The 21,217-nt window shown below is 57.2% G+C and overlaps 1 protein-coding gene across 4 annotated transcripts; it reads right to left on the minus strand.

Moving 5' to 3' along the window:
- Nucleotides 1–6,292: 6,292 nt before the first annotated feature.
- MOB3A (MOB kinase activator 3A) lies at nt 6,293–20,864 on the minus strand. 4 transcript variants are annotated; one of them, XM_066205594.1, is made up of 4 exons: nt 20,765–20,864; nt 10,162–10,704; nt 8,332–8,534; nt 6,293–7,469 (listed from the first exon to the last, which is right to left on the minus strand). In XM_066205594.1, exons 2-4 carry the CDS (start codon nt 10,577–10,579, stop codon nt 7,440–7,442), a joined length of 651 nt encoding a protein of 216 aa, XP_066061691.1. In that variant the 5' UTR covers nt 10,580–10,704; nt 20,765–20,864; the 3' UTR covers nt 6,293–7,439. The 4 variants fall into 4 exon arrangements, with proteins under 4 accessions (XP_066061691.1, XP_066061692.1, XP_066061694.1 ...); XM_066205595.1 differs by lacking the exon at nt 20,765–20,864 and adding an exon at nt 15,819–16,066; XM_066205597.1 differs by lacking the exon at nt 20,765–20,864 and adding an exon at nt 14,877–14,953.
- Nucleotides 20,865–21,217: the final 353 nt, after the last annotated feature.

The raw sequence follows: 21,217 nt of genomic DNA on the forward strand, positions 1-21,217 counted from the left end.
GCCCACCCCCTGCTCCCCGTGTGGCCCTAGTGGGACCTTGGCGTGTTTGGCCCCTGTGCTGGTCACACACGCTTTGCACGCTCAGTGCACACTCAGGGGGGAGTGTACACACACCAGCCAGGAGTGGCAACAACGTTGGGTCTCAGCTGCTGGGCACAGGGACACTGGGACAGGCTCCTCTTCCCTGGGCTTCCCTTCCCTGTCCCTGTGGAATTGGCTGCCATGGAATGTGCACAAAACCACACACGTGTGCAAGGCCAGAGCATCGGCCCAGGGGGTGTTTGCACGAACACACACACGTGTGATCACGTGTTGTTTTCTGCCTGCACGTGTGTTCATGCCGCTGTACCACCCATGTTTCCCCCACAGGACCAGGGCTCTCCCTCTCCCCGTCACCTGCTGGGCGCAGGGTCCCGCCAAGGTGTGTGGCCACAGCAGGTCCCTGCACTGGTGGCTCCTGCTGTGGGGACACACGTGCCTGTGGACAGTGGGAAGGGCCCTGCTGGCCCCCGCAGTGCCGGCAGCTCACGGGCCACAGCTCAGGGCCTGCTGATGCTTTTTCAGGGAAAGAGGAATTTCGATGCAATCGAGCCCCCCAGTGCCCTCCCTCCTCCTGATCACATCCGGAGGCCCAGGGGCGCCAATATGGGGCTGTCAGCAGCAAATTCCCCGGGTCCCAGTTTTCCTCAGGATCCACCAATGGTGAAGCCCTTGTTGCGTCCCCAAGGTGTCACCTGTCCCCACACCTCTGCCTTCCACCAGGACCCACAATCTTGTGGGGTCTCCAGGAGCTGTTGGAGCCCCACACTCCAAGACTGGCCGAGGGAAAACAGGAAAGCGAGTGGGGCTGTGCCGGAAGGCGGCTATTGTCGGCCAGGGAGCAGAGGGAGCATGAGGGGCCAGAGGCACCGTGGCCACCCTGTCACCCCTCTGAGCCACTCGTGGCTGCCCACTCCCCCCTGGATGTGCCCCAGTGTGGGCAGGCAGCTGCTCAGGGCTGTCCAGGGCTTCCCCTCCCAGCCCACCGCTCTGCTTTGGAAGGGAAAATAAATAAAGCGCCTTTTTCCGTGCACTACTTCCCCGGCCTAAGGAGGGCCCAGCTTCCCGCCCCTGGAAGCTGGAGGATTTGGAACCCTGGCTCTGTGTCAAATGAAAAAAATCCTGCAAAAACCCTGGAATTTCCTGCTGGGCAGAAACGGGGAGGTTTGACACTCCTGGCGCTGCGATGGGACAGGAGGGGAGGAAGGGACAGGGAACACGAGGGACACAGGGGACACTCCCCCCCTCCGCACCCCCAAGGCACACACGGGCTGACAGCCGAGCTGGTTCCTGTGCCGGTGGATCCTCCATCTTCCTCCTCAATTTGAAGCCACTGGGAGAGTTTTGGCAGCTCCTGCCAGGCCTCCAGTGCCCCCCAAGTCCCCACCCTGCCACCGCGGGGCTCTCCCAGGGGCCCTGGTCCCTCACTCCCCATCTGCTGCAGGGGAGGGGCTGGGGTGAACCCTGCTTGGCTTTCCCAGCTCCTGCCTTACCCCCACATTTCAGGGCTGCCCCCCTGCGCAGGAAGGCCCCAGCAGAGCTGCCCAGTGTGTCTCAGGGGCAGCTGGGGGAGAGGCAGAGTGAGGAGGGCTCACATGGAGGGGGTGGTGGTGTCACGCCCCAGTTTCCCCAGCTGGAAGAGGTGCCAGAAGGTGAGAGAGTAGCTGGAAACCAACATCGAAGCTGCAAGGGAGTGGGTCCTGAGGGAGGGTACAAACAGACCTGGGGTGGTTTCACCCCCAAAAAGCTCTTCAAGGGAGGTGCCAGTTCAATGGGGAGCATCCTCCCTCCTCCATCACCCAGTCCTGGCCCTGACACCCCACACCAGACAAAACCCAGGGGACAAGGACATGGAGATGGTGGGAATGGGATGGAGCTTGGCCCAGGAATCTGCTGGAAAGATGGACCAAGTTCCTCCAGGAGGGAAATCCCTGCAGCCCCCAAAACACGGGGCAGGAGCTGTGGGAGTTGTGGTTTTGGGGTGTCTGGGAGACGGGCAGGGAGAGGGCTCATGTTGTGCCACAGTGGGAGTCCTGTCTTAGTAGGTAGCAGCAAGAGGGGAAAGCATTCACAGGAGGACTTTAAACACCCCAGGCTCTTTTCACCCTCCTCCATCTTCCCAATTTCCTGGGAAGGGGGAAATCTGCAGCAGCAGCCCTGGCCCGCTGCAGCTGGGTCCATCTGGGGAAGCTCCAGGAGCGCAGGGAGGTGGCAGGAGGTGGCAGGAAGAGGTGCAGACTGGCATGTTGCACATTTTCTTAGAAGGAGAAGAAAAACTCCCAAACCACCAAAAAATTCCCCCTGCTCCCTTGGAAAGGGCACTGAAACCACAGCAGGGCCTGTACACCCTGTGCTGGAGGACGTGGGTGCCGGTGGCTGTGTGCTGGCAGCCCCTGGGGTTAGCAGGGATTTATTCACCAGAACCAAAAATGATCCTGGGGCCCCTTCTCCTGGTAAAGCAGCGGGTGAGGAGGGACCTGCTCTCCCCCTGGGGCCGCAGCAGCAGGTGCCCTCGGTATCAGTGTCACCCGCGGGGATGGGACATGTCCTCCCCGCTCCAGCATTTTCCCAGAAGCATTCCAGGTCCTGCCCATGTTCCTGGAGCTGCTGGCCCCTGGCCTGGCCTGTGCCATACAAGGGAGAGGGAGCACGTGCCATGCTGCTGGCTGTCCCCTTGTCCCAGGAGTGGCTGTCACCTCCTGCATGGAGCCCAAAACTGGAGCAGAGCAAAGCCAGGGCCCTGCCCAGGAGGAGGCGGGTGCGGATCAGGGCTGGGGGGCTGCCAGGGACCCTGGGGAATCTGGCCCCGGAGGCATCAGCTGTCCAGGGAACACAGAACAAACAAAAAGCACATTTCAGAGCTTGGAAAGCATCCACTGCCCATGCAGGGATGAGGGATGGAGGCACTCCCAGGGTCTGTGGGGCTGAGTGTGACAGCAGAGCTGTGCAGGGACGTGGCCTGTGCCACCCATGCTCCTGTTTCCCCAACTCCAAAGGTGCACGGAATGAGGCAGCACCTCCTGGGGGTGGGAACACAGTCCATGGGCCCATGGTCCCCATGGAGACATCCCCCTGCTGTCTCTGGGACAGTGCCCAGGGCCGGAGGGGCAGGGCAGTGCAAGGACATCCTTGTGTCACAGCACAGGCCCAGCAATGCTTTGAGCAGGATCTGCTGCCCGGGGAGGTGCTGGCAGGTGGGGACATCCCTGTCCTCACCCAGCAGGACGTGGCTCTGGCACAGACCCCACAGACACGTAGCCACAGGTGCCACAGGAGACCCTGCTCCCCCCTGGCTACTTTCCAAGGCTCCCTGCAAAGGCTGCTCCCACTCCCCCGTTTCCCACTTTAAGCAAACCCTAAGGGGACTCGTGACAGATGTGCTCAACCCTTCCACCAAACCAGCAATGGTCTGGTCTGGGATCCAGAGGAGGAAAAGGTCAGAGCCAGGCCAAGAAGTCCAGGAAACCCATGAAGGAGCAGAGCAACCCAGGATCGATGCTTGTGAGCTCAGAACCAACTGTGGGATTAACACATGGAGAGCAGCTGGCTTTTCCAAGACTTATTTATCAAGGAACCGTGAAGGTTGTGGGTACGAGGAGGCCCCTGCACTTTTCCCTGTGAGCCAACTGCTTCATCCCATCACCCTGCCACCAAGGCACCAGTGGGTGCCTTGAGCTCTCCCTGCCTGGTAGTGTGACTGTGCCACAGTGTCCTGGAGCAGGGACACCTCCCAAGCCTGTGCCTCAAGGATCTGAGACCTTTCAACCAACAACAGATCTTTGCACGAGTCCAATTTGAGTTCCCCCTAATCTGCAGCTGGACTGCACATCTGTGATCTCCTCTGGAGGTGGGACACATCTCAGGGTTTGGGATGAGACTGAGAGATCCTTCCCCATGTAAGGGGAACAGCTCCTTTACTTGCAACAGCTCCTCGGTGAGTTCCTGACAACACCCTGAATAGACACCAGTGAAATCCAGGTGTTTAATTCCTTTGTATGTGAACCATTGTCCAAATCTGAGACTAAGACTGGACCTGGGCCGTACCTAAGGTCCCTCAGGAGTTTAGGATGTAGGGGGGTGTTGTCTGAACCTTGAACTCCACAGAAGGGTCTCTCTTAACCCTTTAACATTTTCAGTCTCAGTGTAAATAATTCCAACTTGATTTTCCTTAGTCTTTTACATCCACGTAGGAGGTACCAGAGGGAACCTCATCACTGTACCCTGTTAAATCACACTTTCATAGGTTCATATTAAAATAACTTGTGCTAACAGCGTTGACGGTGACTCTTCGAGTGACCCAAAATCACTCATCTGTGACAAATTGATGTTGTTGGCAGGATCCTAAATCCGGATTCATGGCAGAACTGAGGCCCTGAAGCTCCTGAGCTCCTCAGGGTTCAGGGGATGGAGAAGCCCAGCAGGGGAGGATCAGGGCGAGCCACGGCTTCCTGGGAGCAGCAGGAGAGCCTGCTCTGAGCCAGAGGAGAGGAGCATTTCCCTCGGAACATACGGCAGCCGCAGCCCCCTCCGTGCCGCCAGCCCGCGCCCGCTCCAGCTCCGGGGCAAATGCCATCTGTGCTTTCTGGGAAGGGATCAGCCCCGCAGAGGGGAGGCTGCTGGAGCCCTGGGCACAGTACCTGCTCGGCCCAGGCCCTGCAGTGCGGATCTGCAAAGCTGCTCTCTGGGTTCTCAGCACAGCCTCTGTGATGCCTCTGCATCTAGCAACGCCCGGGGAGATGAGGAATGGAAGTACCGAGAGGTCCTGGTGGAGGTTAAACCTCCTCGCCAGGCTGGGTTCAGCTTGGGGTGCTCAGTTTGGGGGACGCAGTTTGGGTGGGCTCAGTTTGGGGGCTCAGCACTGGGCACTCCGCCCTGGGGGTGCAGCTCAGGGGGCTCAGCCCTGAGGGCCCAGCTCGGGGACTCAGCCCCAGGGGCTCACAGCTGCCTGCTCCCTGCAGCACTCGCAGCTGCAGCTCAGGAGCGAGTAGACACAACATGAAAGCCCGAGGAGATGAAAGAGGGGCTGAGGCTGCCGGGGTAGAGGCAGAGCGAGGCTGAGCTGCGGCTCCACAGACCTGTCTGGGCAACATCCTGCACTGCCGGCTGCGGGGGCCAGGCTCAGCCACTTCCAGCCCTGCCACCTCTTCTCCCACAACGGTGGTTTTCCTCCTCCTCCCTTAGCTGAGCTGATCTCACGTGGGAGGGTCGCTCCCCCAAAAAGAAAAGGGGGGCCGAGGAAGGCAGGTCCCCGCAGCCCTGTGGGTCACAGCTGGTTGGGTGCCAAACGTCCCTGGAGTCAGCACCCACAGCATTCCAGCAGGGCTGACCCAGCGCCGCTCAGCACCCACCTGCAGCCCCACCACAGCTCAGCACTTGGGGCCTTGCAGGTGTCCTGGTTTCAGCTGGGACAGAGCCAGTTCTCTCCCCAGTAGGCGACACAGGGCCGTGTTTGGGATCTGGGATGAGAATAATGCTGATAACACACCGATGTTTTGGTGTTGCTGAGCAGTGCTTACCCTAAGCCAAGGACTTTGTGTCTCCCGTGCTCTGCCAGCAAGGAGGGGCACAACTAGGGGAAGCAGGGCTGGGACAGCTGACCCAGGCTGGCCAAAGAGATATTCCACACCAAGGAACAGCACATTCTCCAGCCGAGCTGCACTCACAAAACATTGGGAGAGGGGCTAGAGGGTGGTCCCAGCACCCCACTGGGCAGGGGAATGGGCAAGAGCCAGTGCTGCAGGCAGGGAGGAGGAGGAGCTACAGCTGGGGAGCCCTTCACTCCCCTTCAGGCCAGGAAAACAATGTGCATCCCCCAAATGCAGATTTTTTCCCAATTTACTCCACCAGCCTCAATGACTGCACGCCTGGCTCCTCCCCATGGCAGAGGAGCCTCTTGGCAAGTTGGTGAGCTGGAATTCCCCTCCCCTGCCCACTTCTGCCCGAGTTCCAGAGCTGAGAGAACAGTTCAACCCTCGGGTACAGAGACACTGCAGACACAAGTCAGGACAACCCCAGGCTGCTGGCCAGGCCCCATGGCCTTGGGACCCAGCTCGGTGCTTGGAGCAGCCCGGACCTGGCACCTGGAGAGCAGGAGGGACCCAACCAACCTCCCAGGAGCTGCGCCAGGAGCACACACCCACGAGCTCCCAGCTCTCCAGCACAATCCCCAAGGAGCCCAAACACCCTGTTGTTTGTTTTGCTGATGGGAAGGTTCTGACGAATGTGCAGTCACGAGACGCTCGGCGGCGGCGTGTGCTGTGTAAATACAACATAATTTATTGGTTCCATTTCAGAGCACGAGTGGTATTTGTACGAGTGTCCTAACGGCAGGACGAGAAACGAGAGAGTCACGTATGTACAGAGATTCCAGGGCACGGGAATGCTTTGTAAGGAAGAAGTGGTTAGTGGTGCAGTTTGGTCACTTACTGGTCCCCAAATCCTAGGTAGACCCTGTACCTACCTGGGGGCACTGCCAAGCTCTCCTCGTGCAAGCAGCGGGTGAGGCCAGGGGGGCTCTGGCTGCACATCAGAGATTTTGGTCCCAGACGTGCACAGCTGGGTGGTGCTGGGGAACAGGGAGAAGGCTCTGCACCCCAACGAGAAGGGGGACGTGGTCCCGGCAGGGTCAGCGTACCACGAGGGACAGGGAGGGAGGGGACGGAGGAGAATTGCTGGTGCCTGTCCCAGCACCTTCCCTCTGGTGGCTCCCATGAGGAGCTGCCAGCGTGGATCTGCGTCCCCGTGGGGACAGTGCTGAGCTACAGCCAGGCTGTGTGCGCAGAGCTCAGCTCAGGGCTGGGCTGACACACGAGGGCAGATTTCCACTGCAACAGCGTCAGCTCCAACTGCGGCAGCCGTGGGATGAAACCCAGAGCCAGCTTACCCAGAGGGAGCGCACAAAGCCAGGCCTGGGGGCAGGTGGGCACAGAGCAGCTCTGCCCCAAACCTGGGGAGGATGTGCTGGGGGATCCATGTACACCAGTCCTGTACCCTGCCTTCAGGGGCAGGAAATGCGTATCCCAAGGGAGGTACCGCTTCCATGGCAGCAGCAGCCCCACAGCACAGCTCTGTCTGAAGTGTCTGGCTCAGCTCACTCGGGGCTCACGGAGGAGGCAGCTCAGGCAGCTCTTCCCCACTCCGAGAGCCAACATTCCCATCAAGTGGCCCGCAAAATATTTTCTTTCTTTTTTATAGAAATTACTATAAAAAAATTAGTTAATCTAAAGCATCTTTAAAAAAATATTCCTGCACTTATCACAGTCTTACATTGAAACTCATTAAAAATATATAATTTCTTAAATGAAACGTCTCTGTTCTCCCCTTGAATCACGTCTCCAATAAGGGATTGGGGCTCGGAGTCCTCGGAAGAGGTGCCGAGGTGGGAGCAGGAAGGTCTGAGCTCAGTGGCACATCCGGGAGGTCATTTCCTTCTGTCAAAGGGACAGGGGAGACAAGGGACTGTGAAGGAGGATCCAGGCTCCCAGGTGAGGGTGCGGATGAAAAAAACCCCTGTTCAGCTGTCAATACCATTCCTAGGCACGGGGGGACACTGCTGCCCACAGCTCCAGTTTGGGCAGGGCCGTGTTCCTCCCACCATTCCCATTCCCAGCACATCCCAGCCACATCCTGACTCCCAGGTTCCTGACAGTTACACTGCAAGGCCAACTGGTCCTGAATTTGGGGAACCAGCTTTAGAGGAGAACCATGGAATCCTTAACACTCCCAAGATCATCAAGTCCAACTACTACCCCACCACTGCTGTGTCACCACTAAACCACGTCCCCAGGTGTCACATCCACACGTTTTTTTTAACACTTCCAGGGATGGCGGCTCCAACACCGCCCTAGAGAGACCTTTCCAATGCCTGTCCCACCCTTTCAGTGAAGAAATTGTCCCTTAAATCTGATCTAAACCTCCACTGGCACAGCTTGAGACTGTTCCCCCCAGTCCTGTCACTGGTTACCTGGGAGAAGACTGAGCCCCCCCTGGCTGTCCCCTCCTGTCAGGGAGTTGTGCAGAGCCACAAGGGCCCCCCTGAGCCTCCTTTTCTCCAGGCTCAGCCCTCCTCCCACCTCCCTCAGCTGCTCCTGGTACTCCAAACCCTTCCCCAGCTCTGTTCCCATCTCTGGACATGCTCCAGCCCCTCAATGTCTTTGCTGGAGTGAGGGGCCCAAAAGTGACCCCAGGATCTGAGGTGGGGCCTCCTGAGGAGGTTCCAGAGCCCCCTGTGACTCTGTGCTGGCCACAGAGCCTGAGAGCCCCACCTGTACCTGAGCCCACGCAGACACTCACCAGGGGCTCCAGCTCCTTGGTGTCTATGAGATTGAACTCTTTCACAAAGTAGTAAAAGTGCTTGTAGCAGGTGTTCACGTGGGCCTCCGAGCCCATCTGGGTGATCCTGTCGAAGTGGTGGATGTAGACGTGGACAAACACCCGGAAGAGCCTGGAGAGAATCTTCTTCACCACCGGGAGGAAGTTCTTGGGGAAGGGAGTACCTGGGAGAGAAGAGTGGCCGTGAAAAACCTTTGGTCAAGTTAAAACTGCTTACTTAGGGCTAAAATAAGTCGGTAAAATGGACAGATTGAGGCAAAAGTGCTTCTGTCCCTGGTAATTTCCAGCTTCCCTCTCCTCTTTGCTTTCCTTTGGATCACATTTTTCAAAGCACTGACTTTTTAAGTGACAGAGTGATGCACTGCTGTGACTGAAAGCAGAGCCCACATTCCCAGCAGTTGTTCCAGTCAGACAAGAGTTCTCTTCTACTCCTGTTTGATGTATTTATATAAACAGTGCAAAACACCAGATACAACCAAACAACTTCCCAAAGGAAAGGGCTGGTGCTGTTAACTCCCCACAGCTATCCCTTGTTTTGGTACATCTTTAGCTCTTGGGTTAAAAATTGAAGTTGTTAAGGTCGTCTTTGAAGGCTCCAGGACTGTGTTTAGGTGGGCCCCTGCAGCAGAGCAGTCTGGCCACGCAGCCACCTCTGTGGGACATCAGAATGTAAAGTTCACACTGCTTCTGGAGGAACAAGGATGAGTTAAATCCTCTCCTTGCTTTGCCAGAGCTGCAGCGTCTCAGTCAGCATTAAAGGATCTGGTAAAAGCTGAGCTGAAGACAATGACAACTACAAAACCCCAAACCACAACCCTTGTGCTGTCAAAAGCTCGTCCTACAGCCCAGAACAGAACAACATCCCCAGTGTGGTCCCCAGAGAGCTGCAGCAGAGCCTGTGCAGTGTGAGAAGAATGGCTGGGGAGGGTTTGGTCCTTCAGCTGTATCAAACTGCCTGTTTATGGCCCCCTCCCCTCTCTGCCCACTCCACACCAGGTTTAAGCAGCAGTTTGGCACAGCGGAGGATCCCTGCGGATGTTCAAGTGGCAGATGTGCCCCAAATAGGGACCAACTGCATCCCATCAGAGCTCCAAAGGGATGAACACCGGGGCAGGAGGGAGGGAGGGAGCTCTGCTGCCCCTCATCTCCTCCATCCCAGGAGATGGAAGCTCTGCATGGGCTCAGTTGTATTTACCTGATAACTTCTTCCATCTTCATCACAAAATAAAACCCAACAATCTCCGTCCCAAAGCTGCGTTTGGATTTGGAGATTGAGGTGGCTTAGGCCAAACTCCTGTTTCCAAGGTCCTGGCGGTAGATGAAACACGGCCCTTCCCTCCAGGCCTGTGCCAGCATCCCACCCCTCAGGAGGGGCAGAGGCAGCCAGAGTGGCCTCTAATAACAGAGGGGGTGATTATGGCACGTGGCACCACCACCAGGTGACACAGAGCTGTGCCTCAGACCTGGGCTGGCCATCAGCTCCCAGAGAGCCATCCTGCATCCAGCATGAGCCACTCCAGAGACCGACTGCTCTGAGGGCAGCCTCCTGTTCCACTGCCTCGAGGTATCCATGACTCCCAGGGGGATCTGGTACGGCTCCGGGTAGTTCAGCACTGCACGAGAGCCGGGAAGGGCTCACTGCACTGCCCACCTGAGGAGCACAGAGGGAAGGAAACAGCCCTGCCGCAGAGATCAGCTGCGCTCCATCAGCTGTGCAGCATCTCCCGGAACAGCAACAGGGGCTCCACACCCACCTCCGTCCCTCCAGCCCCAGCCGGGACCCCAACTCACCGACGTTGGTGGGGAAGATGTCCTCGTTGTTGATCTGCACCTCGATCCAGTCCATGAGCAGGTTCATGTACTGGGGCGCAGACAGGGCCGTGGGTTTGCGGTACTTGTGCTCGTCCTGCCAGCGGTACTCGTACTTGGGGCCGCCCGACATGACGGGGCAGGACTGCTCCGTGCAATAGTCACTGATGGTGCCGTAGATGAGGTTGATGCGGTTGAAGAAGTCCACGACGTGCACGGCCACCCAGTCGTTCTGCTCCTCGCCCGGCGGCAGCTGCACGGCCACCTTCAAGTCCAGGCCGGCATTGAGCGAGGCCTGGGCCTTCTTGTGCAGCTCGAACCGCTGAGTGCCCGGCTCGAACTTGCGCTTGGGCCGGAAGGTTTTGTCTTTATTGAACACTTGCTTTAAAGCGTGGGACATTTTTCTCCTCTTGTGTCTCTTCCAGGTCCGCAGCGGTGACAGCCAGAGGTGCGGCCACTTCCCGAGGCAGGGCTGGGGCGACTCTGATCTTCACAGAAACCTCCCTCTCCTCATCTGGTCCTGATCTGCAACACAGCACAGAAGGGCAGCGATTAGGAGCGGCTCTCTCAACAGGAAACCTCATCTAAATCCCATAGGAAGAGATCTGGGATGCCATCTGGGCCCTCGCCCCACATCTGAGAAGGGGGGGGAGCCCACGGCAGCTTTCCTTCCTCCCCCTTCCCTTCCCCGGCTGGAGCAGAGGGGAGGGGAGGCTGGAGGGGTGACCTGGGCTCAACAGTCCCCTCCTGACCTGTTCCACGTGGGAATGAGGCAACAGGCCCCACAGCCATTGGAGGGGGCAGCCACTGACCCCAACACTGCCACACCGTGAGACCCCAGCTCTGCAGAAATGCCACCACCTTCTCGGCTCACATGTACTGACAAAGAAAGGCAAAACCAGCGGAGTTTCACCCAGATCCCATTTTCACCTCTGCATCCCCCCTTTGGGAACAAGACCAGCCCACAGCACATCTCAGAGCTGCTGCCAGGCAGCCCCCACCAAGCCAGCCACTGAAAGTGAGAGACAGGAACCAAGGGTGGAGAGCAGTGAGAAGAAGAAGTCACAGCTCAGGCACCCGGAAAGCAAATATCCTGAAATAACAGCAGCCACAGCCTCTTGTGCAGGTGCACACAGACCAGAACTGTATTTCCTATTTCAGTTTAGCTCCGTTTACAACTTAAAAACTGGAAGATGAGGGAAAGCTCATCTTCCTCTTCCAGCCTGTAGAAAAGAATCAGCTCCAAGGGGAGACACAAGTTGAGATCTGAAGGGATGCTGACGAGAAACACAGCTCTGTTTATCTGTAGCTAATTATACCTCCTTTGTTCCCACAGCCAGCCCCTCACAGAATTTGTGCCAGGCTTCTCTTTGATGAAAGCTTAAGGCAGAAAGCTTTGTGTACCAAAAATATTATTTTACATGTGCTGGACAGAGAAACGAATAAAGTAACAGAAATTAAGCAGATGCCTTAAATAGCATAGATAAGTTTCCATAATTTCATAAGCAAGCAAGCAAAAAAAAAAAACCAACAAACCAACCTTTCCTCAAGCAGAATTTACTTAGATTTACATGAGGCCACAGTGTTGTTCCAGTAGGCAAACAGTGTCCTCAAATACTGGCAAGCACATCCCAAACTCAAGGTCATGACTACCACGGCTGCAATCGAGCCCGTCTCTAACAGATGCTGCAGTGCTAATCAGCAGTTCTTCCTCTGGAGAAAGATTAAAAAGCTTTAAAGCCAAGGCCTCTTGTTTCCTTATTTAATTACAGTGAGGAAGAAACCCCAAACCACTCCAGTTCACCCCAGTAAGAACAGGCTCAACATTTCCTGCGGGAATGGGTTCAGTAACCTCTCCCATGCGGGTGCTGAGAGATCCAAACCCCAACATGGGCTAGAATGTGTTGGGAGAAACCCTAAAAGCAGTTAAATGTGGTTCAGTGAGATCCACCATGGGCTGAGAGCTGAATCCAGAGCAGATATGTCGTCATGGAACGGTTGGGCTTGGAAAGAACCTTAAAGACCATTCAGTTGCAACTCCCTGCCGTGGGCAGGAACACCTTCCACTAGACCAGGTGGCTCCACGCCCCATCCAACCTGGCCTTCCTTCCTGGTGCCAAAACAGCTGCTGTGACCTCACGAGCCACCTCAGGGGAGGCAAAGCCAGCACAAACCCCTGGCAGACGTGTCCTTTGGAGCGTGATCCCGCCCCAGACGTGGCAGAGGAAGGAGTGAAGGGTGTGGAGAGACAGCTGAGCAGTTCTGGTTATCAGGAGCTGTGTCACAGCCTGGCCACATCCTGTGGCACAGCTGGAAGCTCCAGGGATTGCACCCACCCCGGAACTGAGGCACGGCCCCCATGGAACCAGCAGTGTGGGCAGCAGGTGCTGAGGCTGCTGCTACTTCCAGCAGAAAGTCCAGGGAAGCACTTGTGATGCGTTCCCTGCACTGGAGATGGAGGAAAACACATCCTCTCACACAAGAAACCACAAAGCAGCAGTGGCACCGCCCTTCACGTGGTTCCCTGGAGCACCCACATCATCCTTGGTGCAATGTGACTCCATCCCTGCTTCCTTCCTGGAGGATCTGCACTGCAGGGCCTGGCGTGGATGTGGATGGAGTAAAACCAAGGGTAAAACCAAACATCCCCTGGCTTTGGCCCCACACATCAAGAAACAAACACCAACCATTTTTCTCATCTCAGTGGGATGGAGAGACTTTTCACAGAACTCCAGAATATCCTGAGAGTCGGAAGGGACCCTCAGGGACCATGAGTGCAGCCCCTGTCCCTGCACAGACACCCCAACAATCCCACCCTGAGCATCCCTGAGAGCGTTGTCCAAACGCTCCTGGAGCTCTGGCAGCCTCGGGGCTGGGACCATTCCCTGGGGAGCCTGGGCAGTGCCCCAGCAGCCTCGGGGGGAAGAACCTTTCCCTGAGCTCCATCCCAAGGCCTGACACAGCTCCAGCCCTTCCTGGGCTCCTGTCCCTGTCCCAGAGCAGAGCTCAGCCCCTGCCCCTCTGCCTCCCCTCGGGAGGAGCTGCAGCCCCCGAGGAGCCTCCCCTCAGTCTCCTCTGCTCCAGCTGAACCAGCCAAGTGCCCTCAGGTTCTCCTCAGACCCTTCTCCAGCTCCGTGTCCCTCCTTTGGACAGTATCCAACAGCTTTGGATCCTTCTGATCTTGTGGTGCCCAAAGTGCCCCCAGCACTGGAGGTGAGGCTGCCCCAGTGCAGAGCAGAGCAGGACAATCCCTCCCTGGGCCTGGTGCCCCCCAGGACACGGTGCCCCTTTGGGCTGCCAGGACTCAGCTGCCCTCAGTTCCAACTTGCCATCGACCAGGACCCCCGGGTCCCTTCCCACGGCGCTGCTCTCCAGCCTCTCATTCCCAGTCTGTCCCTGCATCCAGGGCTGCCCCACCCAGGGCAGGATCTGACACCTGCCCTTGTCACTTGTCACATGGTTGGGGATTTCTCTGCCCTCACATTTGTCAGGGTCTCTGCGCAGGGCAGAGTTCACTTGGTGTTGAGGCAGTACTCATCCTACAAGCAAATTCCTGATCCTATGGAGACATCATCCCTGAGAACTGGGGAGCTCAACACAGCAGCAATTGTCTCTCAGACGATTCCGCATCTGTGTGAAGCATTAGCAAAATGAGTAGCTGAGACATCAAGCAGATGCAGCCTATTTAATTATGGCTCTGACTGCAATGAGGTAAAAGAAACATTTAGCTCTAGGAAAAAAAAATAAAAATAAAGAGGCACAGAGACCAAAGCATCCCTGACATTGCTCGGGGATGATATCATCTGTACAACACCTACTTCCACAGGCAGGAGTCACAGCTGACACTGCCCCCGCACACAAGGGAAAGGAAAGGTCAGAGACAATTGGGAAATGGGACATGCAGAGCACCTGGATGGTATCTGCAAGCTTTAAAAGTGAGGGGAAAAGCCACTCCCCCCCAAACAAACCTCAGTACATTTTGTTGCCTCCTCCTTTCAGCCAGCCAAGATCACAGCAGACGTCAGCCATGCTCCGAGAGGACCTTGGCCGCTGCTCGGGATCACAGAGCCCACGGCCCCTGGGGGCTGTCCGGAGCACAAACACACCTCAGCTCATCCCAAGGACACGGCAGGAGCAGCTCCCCACCATGCTGGACTTACCTGCCCAGGGGTCCCAAGACCTGGCCCTCCCTTCCCCTCCCATCCCAAAGGCTCCTTTTCTCTGATTCCCTGCTTGTGCAGCTCTGGTCCTGTGCTGGTTTTGCTGTCAGGGCTGTTGGCACTGTCCTGCCATTCCTCTTCCCTCGCCAGAAATGGTGGATCATGAGGAGCTGCCGTGTTCTAACACCAGGCTCTGGGCAGAGGAAGCCCAGGCGGCTGCTTTGCAATTGCTGGTGACTGTAAAGGCAGCTCAGAGTCTGGAAAAGGGGAGTCACCTCCTCCGAAACACCAGGAAACTGCCTCCCCTTGCGCCCTGCTGCAGCCATCCTGAGGTTTTCCAGGAGGCAGCAGAGTTCCCGACAGCTCCTGCCCTCCCTACAGAGGCAGAACGGCCCAAGAAGGACTCCAGGAGTCTCATGACTGCTCCATCAGTGCCAGCCCCAGCAGCACTCCATGCTCCCCTCTGCTGCCAACACTGCACAGGGGTTTAACAGCAACCAGGGAAAACCAGCAAGGCAGCAGCCAGCAAGCTCCTACCTGTGCTCCTGGCCTCGGCAGGTCACTCCTGCAGAGGGGTCAGCCCTGCTCTGCACCCTCTGTCAGCGCTGGCAGGAGTCACGGCCGAGCTTCCTTTTCCAAAAGAGGGGAAAAAACCTCCCCGTTTGTTTCATGGGCGGCCACAACCCGGAGGCTCCGCAGCTGGGGAGGGGTCAGACACGAGGCCACCTCCCTCCTCCGTGACCCCAGCGCCGGGCGGCCACATCCTGCTGCCTCTGGAGAAACAGCCCTTCTGCACAGCGCAGGGAGCAGTGCAGCTCTTCAAATCAGGGATTCGTCCAGTTTCCTGTCAGGGAAGGCAGGCTGCTGTCCTTGAATCCCGCTGAGTCCAGCTGCTTGTAAACCCTTGGGTGGGGAGCCTGTGACAGCCACCGTGTCCCCAGAGCTCCCCAGGAGAGGGGAGCCACGATCCTGCTTCCCCCTGAGCCATTCCCTTAATGTCAGGCCAGAGCTCCCAACACAGGACACAAAACCCCCCTGGACTGATCAGGCAGCCCTGATAAAGGTATTTTGGATGCACTAAGCATTTCAAGTAAAAACCTGAATTTACAGAGTGAGAAACAGAAGAAAAGCAGCTTCAAACAGGCGACTTGCACAAAACAGCCAAGACGGACGCACACGCACATTTTTTCCATAATTCCACCCCCCTCCTTTCACAAATCCCTTCCCGTGGCCACTCTGCACTAGCTCAGTGTCTCAGGACAGGACGATCCTGGTTTTCTCCGATCAAGGGAGAGATTTTACGACAGAGAGCAGGGACCAGAACAATCCTGGCAGCCGCACTGCACTAATGGCAGCCAGTTTCTGCGCCTCCAGAGCCAGTCTGGCAACAAACGAGGGCCTGTCTTCCGGGACGAGACTTCCAGCTGCTCTTTCGAATGGATTTGTGACACGAGGAGCGAAGGTCTGCCCCGTGCTTACCTCGGGTAGGGCAGGGCCGGGTGAGGAGGGCTCAGGAAGGCACCTCTGGCCATTCATCATCCCAGCCAGCCGGCACTTCCACGTCAGCCGCTTCCTGTCTGGCACCGACCGCAGCCTCCCGGCCCAGGGAGCTGCCAATGTTTTCCCAAAAGCTAATCCTTCCCCTCTGCGAGTTCTGTCTTTCCTGCCGCAGGATCACTCCGTGTTGCCGCAGGAGAGCCGAGGCACGGCCGTTCCCTTCGGCACTGCCCTCCCCGCCCGTCCCCCGCTCAGGCCCAGCAGCTGAAGCCGCTCTGAAGTTTCTGGAGAAGGAGCAGCTCGACCCAGCCCGGCTGCGCCTCCAGCCCCGGCCCGGGCACACACCGGCATCACTTCATTCTGCTGCTCCGCAGGACAACATCCACGTCTTTCTTCTAGAAAGTGCCTTAGCAGCAGCCTTCACAACCAAACCTGAACGGGGCACACTGGAAACGCTGGATTCCCGAGGTCTGGGCAAACAAAGAGCCTTTTGTCTTTCACCAGAGTCAGCTTTAAGAAGGTCTTGCCTGTTGCCAGCCACCCCCAGGCCCCGCTATTCCAATCTGCTGCGCAATTTGGAAATTCCCAAGTAAGAAAGGGCACAGTTCTCCTGGGACTTCCCACGTCTCCAAGCTCTTCCTGGAAAGAGGGTGGCTTAGGAGAAGGGAAGAGGTTGGTTTAGGAGCAGGACTGGCTCTTTACACATCTCCAAGCCTTGGAGAGGCAGAGCCCATCTGCAATGCTATATGCATGAGAAAAGGAAAAAGCATAATAAAAGACCAAAAATAATTATCCGGGGCTTTAACTGGCATCTCCTTTGCCCCCGCAAGACCAAGCATTGCAGACAATCCTAAAGTCAAGTTAGTTTATGGAATAAAGGCAAAAGCCCTGTTAAAGTAAGCCGTGTCTGGGATGGCAGAGGACCCACCAGAGGTGAGGGGAGCTCTGGCAGAGCCCATCAAGAGCTGCAGGTGGGAATGCTGCTGCTGGAGCAGAGAGCCCAGCTCAGCCAGCAGTGAGACACCAGCATCTGTCCCAGGCAGGTGGATGAACAGGGAGTTTAGCGCCTGGCTCCAAGCTCAGGATTTACATTCAGACCACGGGCAGTGACAGGAGGGACGTTACAGGCGACACCGCTCACACTGCACAGGGATGCTGAGAGAGTGCAGGTGAGGCAGTGAGTGCTGGGGGGGCTGGAAAACCAGTCTGGTAAGGGAGAGGGAAGGCAAGAACCCCAAACTTCCAGCGTGGTTTGCCCCCCCGGCCTTCCTCCCCACAGCCACAGAGGGAGAAAAGCCTCATGAGAAAGCAAGTTCTGTAAAAGGTTCCCTCCTGCTTCCCTCCCCAGAGAGGAGCAGATGCAGGTCAGGCAGCAGATGCTGCCATTTCCAACTGTTCCCGTGGAACAGCAGTGACTGCAGGGAGCCCCACGGAGCCCCGGGTGTTACTGACTCAGGGCCAGCCCTGCTGCCTCTTACGTGACATCTGCATCCATTGCAATGTCAGAGCCCGCTGCTGGAAGGCTTCCAGGGATCCAGGCAGGACGGGGCTGCGTGTGGAGGCAGAGCTAATCCGCTGCAGGCTTTGCAGGGCTGCGCTGAGCTGACAAGCCGGGTCACGACTCCAGCACGCAGGTTAACTGCACACACAAGTATTTCCAGGGCAGAGCACGGCCACTGACAGCGTGGTAGGAGCAGCTCCCTCTTTTCCAGGCCCCAGAGCAGCCTGGTCCTTCGGGAAGGCCTCTCGCTGTCCCCACTACAGGGCTGGAAGGGCAGGGTGGTGTTGGTTAAGTCCCGGTTGAGCTGCTCATCTCTCCCTGCTTGTGCAGGCTCTGCACTGTCCTCACCAGACAGGGTTATTTCTGGGCCCACAGCAGTTCCATTTCCTCTCGCTTTGGGATCTGCCCCCACCCAAGGCAAAGTGAACATCAGTTTGGAGCAAGAAATTTGCATTAGGGTGATAAAATTACTATGGCACCATTCTATCAGAGGGCTGGGATGCCAGGAAGTGTGGGATCACACCCCAGGGCTGAGCTGGAGCACGAGCCGGCCACACGGCCAGCCCTTCCATAGCATGGATAACCCCAGGGACAAACATCCCTTTTCCCCACGCTCATGTCACACGGGATGAATGGCAGGATTGTTCCCTGCTGACAGCAGAGGCCCACGAGGCCTCTCCTGCCCTGGCAGGAGATACGGGAGTAACTCGAGCCCTTAGCACAGCTCCAGGCACAGAACGAGCCCAGGGATGTGCTGCTGGAGACCACCTCAACACCAACCACATCACACAGCAAGAGAGAGAAGGAAGCAAAGGCAGCCAGCCCCAAGAGAGGCCTGCAGAAAACACAAGGCCTTGCAGTGCAGCCACGGGGCCAGCTCAGCTCCTGCTGCAGGCTCAGCCATAGTCGGGGTGGCTCCAGCTCATCCTCTGCCCCACGAGTTCCCTGGAATCAGCACGGGCTCACAAACGGGAGGGTCTGGCAGCATCACCACGGTGGCCTCGTCTCACTCACACTGACCCAACACCAGCACCGGCCCTTTGGGAGCTCAGCCAGGTTTTCTGGAGGAAGCCAAAGCTGACAGAGTGCGATGGATTGCTCTGCTCTGGCTTTGGCCACTTGCAGAAGTTGTTTCGCTGGGGTTATTTTCTGGCCTTCGCTGCCTCCATCCCTTCCTCTGCCCTCCCTTCTGCTTCACGTACCCCGAGCAACAACCCAGCCAATTTCAGCACGAGCAGAGCAGCACCTCTACCACACCACCAGCTCCAGAGGGATGCAGGCAGCAGACCAAACCAGGCCTCAGGGATAACTCTGCCTCCCAGGGGCTTCTGGAAAAAGGAGGATAAAGGTGCAGCCTAAGGTGCACTCTTTATTGACAGCATTAGCTGGGTATTACATATTCCTAAAGATAAGCTGATAAACCTCCAGCAAAGCTGGTTCTGGATCCACTTACAGCAGCATTTATGGCTCAAGAACCAGAAACTACTTCTCTGTCTTACTAGAAATTAAAACTCAGAAACTGAAAGCAATTCCCTTCCCAGACCTGTGGGCAGGATTGGAAAGGTTTTGCAATCTCTGTGCTCTGACCCCAGATACTTTCACTACTCACTCACATTTTCTCTCTAATTAGTGTGGCCACGGAGATCCCTGGCCCTCACAGAGGAGCAGGAGGAACGAAGCACAGCACAGATCTGGACAATCCAACCTCCAAAATGGGACTAAATCACCCCATTCCAGTGCGGGGGATACTTTTCACCCCATCAGCAGAAGGGCCACGTTAGATGTGGACAAGGAAGCAGCTGGCAAACAGCTCCACAGGCAGCTGAAGGGAAGCAGGACAACTCTGCTCAGGATGCTGAACCTATTCCAAGCTCCCCAAGCCTTGGCCAAGCACATGGGAGAGCCCATTTCCAGGTGACAGTGCAACCCCACGTGTCAACAGAGCATCCCAGGAGCCGCAAGGTGAGCCAGGCACAGGGAACCAGCTCCCTGCTATAAACCAACAGCTCCAGGTTTTCCCACCATTGGCAAGAATTCCCAACACTCCTTTCCCTCTTTCTGGGGATTTTGAAGAGTCATAAGCTCACCTCAGGTTCACCTGACAGTGACTAAGACAGAAAGTGAATCTGAAACATGGGATACACAGTCCAGGGAACAGCGACAGACGAATAGGGAGCTGGATGTGAGCCTGAAGCTGGGACAGGAAGCAGAGAGCAAGGACAAAGCCCTGGGGGCTGTGATAAACAGGTGGCTGGAGAAGTTTCACAGTAAAATCCCTCCCTGCCCTGCAACTTGGCAGAAGATTTCCAGACCACAAAGGAGCTTCTAACAAAGGGATGGCAATCCAGAAAGTGCGGCCACTCTGCAGGTGCAAGCTCCAGGAGGAGGGAATCCTGCCTTTCACCAGCACTGACAGAAATGCTTTCCCCAAACCTTTGTGGTGGACACCGGACAACTCCAGATCCCCTGTCCTCTCCCTCCAGAGGGCTTCCTGCCCTTTCCTTTTGCCTGTCCTTCTCACGCAGCTTTCTTTGAAGGAGGCTAAGCTCACTGTGCTGCAGATCAGAGCAGAGGCAGCTCTGTAAGATCAGGATTCCTGAGCCTGCAGCAAGAGACAGGAGCAGAGCAAGAGTTTGCTTTCATGTTCTCCTGACAAGTTCTCCCTCATGACAGCTAAGCCGTGGCTCACCATGACCTGAAAAAAACATGGAAAATTTCTCATTCCTCGACCAGTTTAGAGACTGAAAAGTCTGGACTTCAGGGCTATGCCTTTACCTATGGCAGCTGGGCTGGAGAAAATCGTGAGGGAGAGGTGGGATAAAACAGGGAAGTTGCAAGCTGTAACTTCACAGTTGTGCCACCAAGCCCCGTACTCTCTGCGATGGTTTATTTCTCCCTCATTACGATTTTTTCGGTCGCTCACTAATCCTGCAGCAGGTTCGTCCCCTTCCCGAGCCCTCCGAAGGGAGGGGTCTGTGCCCAGCAGCCAGGGGACGCTCGGGGATGTCCCAGCGAGGGGTTTCTCCCCGGGCCGGGCAGATCCGTGCCCTGCTCCCCGCCCTGCCCGCCCCGGGGGCTCCGCGCCCTCCTCAGGGGGCTCAGGCCGGGCCGCGGCCGCCAGCGCCCCCCGCCCAGGCGAACACAAACGATTACGGCCCCGAGCGGGGATGCGGCGGCCGCGGCTCAACAGGTCCCGGCCCGTCCTGCCGAGGCCGGGCAGGGCCAGGCCCGGCCCCGCCGGGGGAACGCGGCCGCCGGGGCCGGGGGCACACGTGGGCAGGGCTGGGGACACGCGGCCCCCTGCAGGCCCCTTTTCCCCGGAGGCCCCGCCGAGCCCGTCGCGCAGGGCGCTCCTCCCCCACGGCCTCTCCCGCGTCCCCTCACACGGCGCCGCGTCCCCTCACAGCCCCCCCCCGAGCCCCCGCACCTGCCGGGCCGCGCTCCCTCGCCGGCGGACGCGCACAGCTCCCCGGGCCGCAGCACTCCCTCCCCGCGGGCCGCAGCACGCCCCGCGCGCCCGCCGCGCTCCCGCCGCTCCCGCGCGCGGCCGGCGCTACTTCCTCTTAAAGGGGCCGCCCCCGCCCCGCCCGCGGGAGGGACCGGGCGGGCCGGGCCGGGGGAGGGGAAAGGCGCGGCGGATGGCGGGGAGGGGCGAGCCACAGTTCGTTCTACCGTATTTTAAAATTTTATTCTGGTTTATTTTGCTCTATGTTCTTTTATTCTATTTCAATATTTTATTCCACTTGCCTGAATTCCTTTTATTCTCTTTTATTCTATTTTCTTTCATTTTCTATTTTAGCTTTATTTTCTACTTTATTTTGTTTTCTATTTTATCCTTCTTTTGTTTTACCTTAATTTTGTTTTATTTTCTATTTCATCT

The sequence above is a fragment of the Chamaea fasciata genome, unplaced genomic scaffold (assembly GCF_029207755.1).
Source record: "Chamaea fasciata isolate MVZ Bird 193981 ecotype frontalis unplaced genomic scaffold, bChaFas1.0.hap1 SCAF_28, whole genome shotgun sequence".
Classification (NCBI taxonomy): domain Eukaryota; kingdom Metazoa; phylum Chordata; class Aves; order Passeriformes; family Sylviidae; genus Chamaea; species Chamaea fasciata.

Excerpts from the sequence above, each read along its gene's own strand:
- MOB3A (XM_066205594.1), bottom strand. The coding sequence starts at position 10,579 with ATGTCCCACGCTTTAAAGCAAGTGTTCAATAAAGACAAAACCTTCCGG. Across the intron at positions 8,535-10,161 it reads CATCTTCCCCACCAACGTCG|GTACTCCCTTCCCCAAGAAC; the intron begins GTGAGTTGGGGT and ends CTTCTCTCCCAG. Across the intron at positions 7,470-8,331 it reads CCAAGGAGCTGGAGCCCCTG|AAGGAAATGACCTCCCGGAT; the intron begins GTGAGTGTCTGC and ends TCCCTTTGACAG.